The sequence below is a fragment of the Limulus polyphemus genome, unplaced genomic scaffold (genome assembly GCF_000517525.1).
Source record: "Limulus polyphemus unplaced genomic scaffold, Limulus_polyphemus-2.1.2 Scaffold918, whole genome shotgun sequence".
Classification (NCBI taxonomy): Eukaryota; Metazoa; Arthropoda; class Merostomata; order Xiphosura; family Limulidae; genus Limulus; species Limulus polyphemus.
Genome location: NW_013666528.1, coordinates 328,154 through 338,065, shown reverse-complemented (window position 1 = coordinate 338,065; position 9,912 = coordinate 328,154). Strand labels below are relative to the sequence as shown.

General features: G+C 33.6%; 1 protein-coding gene across 1 annotated transcript in view; it reads left to right on the top strand.

Annotated features, from left to right (window-relative positions):
- LOC106461227 (sphingomyelin phosphodiesterase-like) overlaps window positions 1–9,912 on the top strand; it is a 36,288-nt gene that overhangs the window by 7,471 nt on the left and 18,905 nt on the right. The window contains exons 4-6 of the mRNA XM_022388090.1: window positions 386–550; window positions 1,188–1,415; window positions 6,714–6,883. Of these exons, the coding sequence (XP_022243798.1) occupies window positions 386–550; window positions 1,188–1,415; window positions 6,714–6,883 (563 nt within the window). The remainder of the gene's footprint in view (window positions 1–385; window positions 551–1,187; window positions 1,416–6,713; window positions 6,884–9,912) is intronic.

Below are 9,912 nucleotides of genomic sequence, written 5' to 3'. Positions count from 1 at the left end.
AAACAAGTAAAGAAAACTTTTCAAAAAAGGAGTAAATGTAGGGATGGCTAATATCAATCCTTCAAAAACAATGCAAACAAGACAATAAATAGCATTTGTATCATCCGTACAGTGTAGTAGAATGTTAAGAGACAAAAAATAGGATAAATTAAGCTAAATTGTGAATGAATAGTTGTATATGTTGCTATGTGTTAATTCTTGCCTGTGCTATTATGTAGGGATGATGCAAATGTCATAATACAATCTTGTTTGCATAGTTTTTGAAGGATTTATGTTAGCCATCCCTACATTCACTTCCTTTTTTGAAAATTTCTTATAAGTTGTTTAGCGTTTACAACATGTAAGAGCTTCTCATATTAACTGTACATGTTCTGTTTCTTTACAGGATGATATGCTGTATGTATTTCAGAATACTGATCTAAGCCCTCATGAAGTATGTGGTGTGATGCTTGGTTATACCTGTTCTCCAGTTCATCACATAGACCACAACTGGACATTGCCTTTGACCCCTAAGACCAAACCTCCTTTGAAATCAAAAGTCATGCCTAAGGTAAATATAAAAAGAGTACACAATTGACACAAAGCTTTAAAAACAAACAGAAAAGCCACTTTATGAACCGAATAATAGTGTAATAATACCACATTCAACAAATATTAAAAAAACAGATCCATATGTAACTTACCTTTCTGCTTGTAGGTACTCCACCTATAAAAATGTTCTACATATGAAAGTTCTACTCAGAAGTTCGATATTTTACTTGGCTTTCTGTGCAATTTTTTGATATAAACTTTTATGAGATGTAAGTTTGCATGTCAAAGTGAACAAATGTGGTTATTATTTTATGATAACTTTAACCTCCTAAGTCATACTGAATATGAGTGGATATTATCTTGAGAGAAGGATAGCATCCATTGTTTTATTGAATAAATGTTGGGTATTATTTTATGAGAATGATAATATACCAAGTCATAATGATTACATGTGACTATTATCTTGTGAGAAGGTTAACTTCCTAAGTCACCCTGAATACACATGAATATTATCTAGTTTTCAAGAAATTGCTGGCTCAGTTTTGAACTTCTCTTCAACTTGTTGAAGTGTAATTATTATATTGTGTTGTAATAGATTTTTTTAAATGTTGATTACGTGGTTTATGAATGGTGTTTGACTTCACTAAATATTTCAGCCTTTAGCACCCGTGGTCCATGTCCTCCATCTCTCTGATTCTCATTTTGATCCATACTATAAGGAAGGTAGCAATGCTGAATGTGGGGAACCGTTGTGCTGTAGAATCACTAATGAACCGGCAAGCCATCCAAGCAAAGCTGCAGGAAAATGGGGAGACTACAGAAACTGTGATATGCCATTAAGAACATTAGAGAGCATGCTTAAACACGTAACTGATAACCACAAAGTGAGAGAATCTCCTTTTTTATTATAGATTGTTGTATGTATTTTTATATTAATAGAAAATGTTTATTTATATACATTTCTGTTTGTTTACATAACTACTTTCAGTTGGGTATTTTGAAAAACTAGCCTAGTATTTCATCATGTTAGTTTGGGAATGCCAGGAACCTAATACACAAGCATAGTCATTGTGTACATACTGTAGTGAAATGGCTTAGACCTGATTATAAACTATACTAGATGTAAACATTAGCCATGTCTAACTTATGATGTAGTTAATAAGAAATACACTCGTAGGTGGCTTGTGAGTCTTTTGTCTGGGTAGGCTATTCTGTCATATGTGGATTGCAAGCTTCTAAATAAATTGATAAACTCTCCTCAGTGACACACATAAACCCACTTTTGCTCTTTCTGTACAATTACTGTAAAACATATTTGAGTTAGTGAGAATAATATCCTGTGAGGAACGACTTAGTTGGGGAGGCTAAGCCTTCCCAAGCCCTTATACCTGCCACCCTTGAACACACTACAAAAAAAATGATTAACATTTCAGCAGTTCACAGTGGTGTAGAACTTTTACTGATGAGGAAAGATAATTCAAAAAACAAAATTCCACTACTGATAGACAGACAACAGTACAAACCAAGGTTTACTTAAGATATTTTCAACCTTACACATACAAGTACTAACCCATCCAGTTTGAAACAGTATTGTTATAAACTTGAGCTGCGTGAAACTGTTATGACCGCACCAGTCATTCTAGTCTGAAATCATTTAACACTTGATGTGAGAGAATTTCATAATTACAGCATTGATTTCATAACTGTTCAATTCCAATTGTAATAATCTGGTAGTTAGTCAGTCATCATATCTAAAATTTATTAATAAAATGATATGAATTAATTTTAAACTAATAATTTTAATTTGAATAAGTAAACTGAATCATTTTATTAGATCATGGTAAAAAAGCATGTCAAAATGATTTGAATGATTGAGCAAAGGAATGTATTCTTGAGCAATGTATTGTTATGTATGTGACAGTTCATGTAAATGTTATATGAATGTGACTGCAAGTGTTATTCCTCATATTGTGCCACTGTTACATCAACTTTCCTATGGGGTAACCAGTCCTATTATTTCCTTGGAAACATCTTGGACAACCTCGAATATTAATTTTTCACAGTGATGTTCGATGCCTATGGCTTCACAGCTGGCTTTTGTTTGGTTCTTTGTCTGAGTATCTGAATTGTCTTCTAGAGTGGTCTATTCTTGCTGATGCTCTTCTCTGGCAGAATATAAATCACATTGGGCTACATTCCTAAATTTGTCATTAACATAGTATTTTCTTGTTTGTATCCAATTTCTCTCAAATTGCTTCTTTTTTCATATTTTTGTTTCATGACTATGGCTTATCAGCTTCTTCTGCAACTGGCTAGAGAGCCACCTTATCTGCTGCTTTCAGATACCATGGAAGCCATCAATCTCTTTTTTTTTTTGTCCCAACAAAAATCTCATCTGAGCCTTTTGTCTTCAATGACCTGAAGTTTCTAGACTCTGTCTTAAATTGTACTTGGGTTTTTATTGATAAGTTTCTTGGCTTGTACCTCTTGGTAATTCATTCACTCTATCATCTATCCATCGAATAATATTTTCTTATATTACTTAGTTCAGGCAGAAGATGTTCCTATATATGTTTACTTGATACTTCACATAATTTGTTTCATGGAAAGCCTTGTACTTGTACCAAGTTCACAACTTCCTATCTAAGCTCGGGATGTAAGAGAAGGTATCCATTGTTTTTCTCTTATTGTATTATTTATCAAGTTTGATTTTCATTCTCCTTCTGCAGAATGTTTTTTTTTTGTCCAGTAAGGGCTATTTATTGTTATCTTGAATGTACTGAAACTTTTGGGAAGGCTTGCCAAAGGATGTTTATACCTTATGTTGAATTATGCTCTTCAGATCTTGTTCTGGTTACACTGAAAAATTAACTCGTATAGTTGGTCCATCTTGTTTCCCTTGATTTTCCCAAACACCCTAAAAGTGAATTTCAGGTTACATCTCACCAAATCAAAAAGTTTTGGCATTCTGACCACAGTACTGCTTATAGGATATCTTGCAGGCCAACATGTGGATGATTGTACAGATTTTCTTAAAATTTTAGTTACATAATATCACTGTTTCTTCAGATTTGGGATTCTGTTTGACTTTAGGATCCCCATCAGGAGAGCTCTTCTCTAGAACCTGATTATTTACCACGTGGGCTTCCACCTATGTTATGTAAAGCAATCCAGGTATTTTTTTCTGCCCAGCACCCTTGTTCATAATTCCAGTGATGTCTGAGGTTAAGAGATTATCTGAATATAAAAAACAAACAAACAAACATGGTATCTCCATATGTGAAACTCCATCTTTGGCTTTGTCCAGTTTGGACTCTTGCATGTTACATATACCTTTGCATTTGTCCTAGAAAAAATTATATCGTCTGTGATGGGACTACATGAGAAGGTTATGTCCTCTACAAGTGGACTTGGTGGCTGATGATGCATCAGTAGTTACCTTTCCCATGTTAGTGCACATGTCTTTGCATAGAATTTTAAACACTAAGGACGAGGTGCCCATTTTCCATTTTCCATCTCAAAGCCCCAGTCAGGATTGAGATGACCTTATGTCTTTTCTTTATTTTTTTCCTTAAGCTTAACTTTTCTTCTCATTACACTTTCCTAATGTTACTGAGCCCATTCTTGGACTGCCTAGATCTTTTTGATCATCCCTGGGTGACCACTGGTTAGGCAAGTTTCTTGACTTTATCAGTCTTTTCAAAGTAGGAAAAGCCTCAGGAGTATGTCCAGTCTATAGTTCTTACTGGTTTCCTCCTCTGAGAATCTTCCACTACAGGTACAGGGCAATGCTTTGCTCTGAAACTGATTACCCATTATGCCACCACCTGCGACTGCACCTGAGAATGTACATGGCTCCACAGGTTCTATTATTACCACCATATTCCCCTTTATATATAACTTATTAATGGGTGCTCAGGGTGAGGAGGTACTATGCTGAGAAGATTGCATTTCTGAGTGTCTTCATTTTAGTCCAGTTTCCTTGAGGCTGATTCACTCCATTTAAATGTCACATGAATCCATTACATTGACCTTTACTCGGGTTCTAGAATTTTCTCAAACTCTGCTTGACCATTTAGTTCATTTGTTATGGTTTAGCTTGTTACCTTCCTGCTTATGAGCCTCACTTTTGGGGAACCAGAATTTTTATGATTATTTGCAATTTTCTTTTCCATTTCAGTGTAGGTATTCTGACTTTTAGTATTTTGGATGTAAGTCAACTTGATTTAGATTTTAAATTTTTAGAGCTAAGATGAATTTCCATCCACCTTCCATAACCAGGAAGATTATATCAGTACAATTGAAGACAAAGAAATCTGGCTTATGCAGAAAAACAGGGCTTACATACATTCTCCTGATGTATATGAAAAATAAGTTACATGGAAGGTGGGAGAGGGAGAGTAAGGAATTCTGGGTAAGTTGATGCATGATATGCTATGATATTCAGAATTTGAATTCACATGGTTGTTGAAAGCCTGAAAGCAACTCAACAAGAGAGGTTTTTAGTATTTTAGAGGTAAGTACCTATTTGTAATTCATTTTAGTTCTGAAAATCTAAAATTTGTGAAGAATGAAACTAGAGGAAATCTACCTAAAACAACATTATTTTGTAATTCATTTCTCTTATTTTATTTGAGAAGGGCTATTTTCAAATTTGAGTTCAGAAAAAAGAACATTCTGTAAGAAATGTGTTAAGAAAATTATTGAGTGCATGGCTGTAGCTACCAATGCTTGATATAATTGATCTTAACGAAACATTTTGTTTATGTCTTTCAGGTAATTCAAATAAAATAGTAATTACTTTCACTAATATAACCTTTTTTTTCTTTATAGATAGCAAATAATTTTGCAGTTTACTTCTGAGATTATCATTGTCTAATTTCTTAAGTTTGTTTTTGTCCAAAAGTATACATTAATTTTACATTATTCATAATTACCACAGTGGAAGACCCTTACCTGTTTTCATAATACTAATATCTTGATTCTTAGCCAAATACAGAAGATCTGAGAATTTAACATTATTCACAGGATTTATGTTATTAAATTTATTCATAGTTTATACAGAGTTGTAGAAATTTGCTCTTAATCAATATCAGGAAATATACAAATCAATGCACAGAAAAATGTCGTTGATGCCGAGAAAATAAACCTCATTGCCTATTGGATACAGATAAGTTTTTAGTTTTAGTTGTTGTTTTTTGGAAATATTTGTAGTTGTTAGTCTTGTATCTTTATAAAAGCTCATAAAATAGCATTATAGAAAAAGTCAGTATTGCAAATTTTAGGTATCTTAATATAGCATGGTTACTATGATAACATAAATCGCTAGTTTTTGAATACTACTGAGATCATTTATGAACTATTGTGAAATTATTTTATTTTTTTACATGCATCCTGATATTACTTGATTATGAATTGTTTGCATATAACTGTGTTTCAACAAAGGAGTACCATTGTATTGCCTAATAATTGGAAACTTGTCATGGTGCTTTTTTGTTGATGGTAGTTACAAGTAAAGAACAGCTTAGTTTTATATTGTTTAATAGTTAATTGCCTGTCAAAGTGCTTTTTGGGAGAAGGGAGCTACAAGTTAGGCATAACTTAGTTTTGTATTGTCTAATAGTTGGTAGTCTGTTACAGTCCTTTGTAAGTGAAGTTGGCTTCAAGTAAGGCACAGCTTAGTTTTGTTGATACTTGTTTAGTCATTAGTAATTTGTTGTTAAATTGTGCTAGTGGGTTTGTCAATGCAGCATAACTAATCTGGATGATAAGTTTAGTCTTGTGAGTGAATTGTCTTTTTTAGTTTTGGTACTTGTTGAATAAATAACCTAAGGGAACCAAAAGTGAGTAGTTGCTGCTTTTCTCAAGAGAGTTAGTTGTCACTAAGGTTGATTTTTAGTGCTGGTTGGTAAGTGCTTGAATGCCACTAGGAATACATTTGTTACAGTGTAACATTACTTAGGTTTTGTTCTTTTTATTTATATAGTTGTTTTGAGTTGTGCACTATATTTGTTTAGGCATAATTTAGATATGACTTATTCAGTCTGCACATAATCATTCTTAGTAGTGCGATATTATGGCCAAACTTAATTTTTATAATGTAATACAGTTAAAAGTTTGTACAGTGTACTGAAACATAAAGAACGGTGACCTATACCAGAGAATTACATTATTTTTTCTAGATTGATTATGTTATCTGGACAGGGGATATTCCTCCTCATGACATATGGAAATCAACTCAGTCAGAACAGATATATATCTTACGATCTGTGACTCAGTTGATGCGTAAATACCTTAAAAAAGTTCCAATTTTTCCTGCTCTTGGAAACCATGAAAGTGCTCCTGTTGACAGGTAATCTGAATTATTTGTTTTATTTTAGAATGTAGTTTAGTCTAGTTTTCATTTATCCAAATGTTATGCTTCCTTAGACTCAGGATTTGCTGTAAGGATGTACTTCAGTTTTCAGTGATTAGGTTTAATGTCTGTTTTAATCTTTATTTAGCAATTTACAGTATGGGAAAAATATTATCCACAAAATACATGTCCTTGTCTTTCTATTGATTGTTGATAAACAACTTTAGGATATGAATATTAAGTTAAAGAAAGCAGGTTTTTATGTATTTATAAAAACTTAAATTTAGATGACATAAATAATTTGAGATTCATGCCTGTAAATTTAAATGTTTCATCTTTCATAGCACTGACACATAGCATGTTCAAAAAGTTGCATTTCATTTTTAATTGCTTCTAATGAAATAAAAACTATGTGTTTATCTTGAAGTGTTTTTTTTCCATATCTTTGTATCAATTTCTATTGCCAAGTTTACTATTTATTATACAATGGTGATATTTGTAACTTGTTGAGTTATTCCGAAGTGGAATTATTTTATATTTCAACCCAATTGCAGCACTTATTACTTCATTATAACAACTTTATTTTTTTCTGCCAACACAGTTGTGTTTGGTTATTCATTTTGAATTATGAATTTTAAGTTACCACTTCAGAGGTTATATGTTCTATCAGCATATTTACATAGGCATCAGGTGGTGGTACTCCACTGGGGAATTATTGGCCTTACTTCTTTGTGAGATTGGTCGTCTAATGAACTGACCTTTGTTGGGCTTCGAATCAAGTTTGTGGGCCAACAATTTTTGAAATACAGTCTGCAGACTTTGGATGATAAGATGTTATATTGTTATGGTTTTTGAATATTTTTATTGTTAATATTATTATCTGTAGTTATTTGGGTTCAATAACATAAATTGTGTTAAATTGGTCAATATTCATAGTCAAGTTCAGATTCGAAATTAGGCTTAGTTGTATCCTTTGTTTTATACCATTCGATTAGGCTTACCATGGGTCTTTGTTATTTTAGAATTACCTCCAATTCATCTTACTGGTTCATCATTGGGTTCATTATGTTGTTCTTCTTACACATGTCACATCTCATACATATGTTATTGTTAATACACACTTACTTCATTTTACAAAATAACATCTAGTTCATTTTCATTATTATTTGTCTTTTATACTTCTTCATATTAACTTGGTTTGGATGGAACCATGAGCCATTGTCTGCACAAACTTCTCCCAATATTGTACATACTTATTCTTAGGTTAGGGATTTTAATTTAGAGCTTCGTGATATAGTTTGTCCTGTGCTGTTCGATTAGGCTTAACAAGTGACTGTTATTTTCAGTTTACCTGTTGTTCTACTTACGGGTAAATGAATAATTAGGTTAAATATCTTGTTTTCTTCAACACATAACATGTAATACATATGTTTATTTCACTACACAATTTCTTAACATTTACAGTATATCGACTATTTCATTTTCGTCATTCTTTTTCATTTATCCTTTTTACCATTAATCTCAGATATTAGGGCCACTGGGCCGGGGTCCACCTTACATTCTCCCAATATTGCTCTCTTTCTCTTACAATGGCCGAACCCATTTCAGACACCCTAGATTTTGTCCATTTTCCTACACCTGATTATGACTTGCTTTCCCAAGCCTCTACTGCAGAATCTACTAGGCCTATTTCAGTCTTTTTATCGATACATTTCACAGTATAATATTCCCCTCCTTCTCCACAAATTGTTTGATGATGAGCATTTTTGTCTCTCTTTTGGGAGTGGGTACTTGCTAGACTCACCCTACACAGGCTTTGGTTCTTTCTGTCTCAGCTTATCATCAGTCAGATTTTCTTCTTGATTATATGTCCTTAGGATCTCTATTGCCTGTATGAGGAGTATCCTCAGTTAACCCTATCCATTTTATCCCATACCTAGTTTTTCATCTTCATCTTACCCAATCAATTCTCCTATAGGTAATGTTCACCTTACACCTACTTTATTAAGCATTCCACATATATTTATGGATTTCGTGGGATTCCTTCTCCTTCTTCCTTCCATGTTGGGACATTTGCCATTTTAATCTTCAGTTCTTTCTCTCCACACTTTGTTTCTTTGTTTTTGGGCTCTTCTCTGGTAGGACACTGTCTTGTACCACTTGTTTACCATCCACTTCTAATAGAGACTTACGGTAGGCTCTTTTTTCTCCACCAGTCCGTTGTTTGGGGCTACTCCTGTACATTTAGCATCATGTGGGGTATCTGCAATGCTATATTCTAATTTTTTTGGTTGCTCTTTTTTTTTTTCATTCTGAGACATTGTCATCTTTATTAATTTTCAATGTTCAGCACCTTCCCATTCTGTACCTGTACTACCTACAGGTTTCTCCATTTGCCATGTATACTCAATGCTGATTGGAGTTCTGGATTTATCAGTCCCACCTCAATCACTTTTTGGGTCTTCCCCATTCTAATATATAGTCTTGGATCCCATTTGAGTGGGCTATTTCTACAGGACTGAGAATGCCCACAATACACATTTTTATTTTTCATTTCTCAGGATGCTATCTTAGATTTTTTCACCACGTGATTTGGTACCAGTTTTATGCCTTGCCCTTTGGACTTGTTTCTGTTCCGTATGTCTTTTGTCAGGTGGTCTTTGTTTAATCTGACTTCCATATTTTGGGGGATTTTGCCAACACCACTACTTGGACGTCTAGCTTCAGTTAGGGGGTAGTCATAACATACTCATCTGCTTCCTCTACAGTTAGCTTAGATGGTTGGATAAGTTTTTCCTGTTACATACTTCACATTCTCATCTATTTGGGGATTGTATTTTAAATATCCCCCTCCATTTGGACAATCCATACTCCTCCTTGAATGTGTTCAATAGAGTTTTCTGTTATCCAAGCCATTATCTTACTGCTAGCAAGGTTCTTATGCACTGGGGAATGTGGTTTCTATGGAAGCACTTCTCCCTTTGGATCTAACACATTTGTGATCTTTTTTGAGATTCTGCATGATG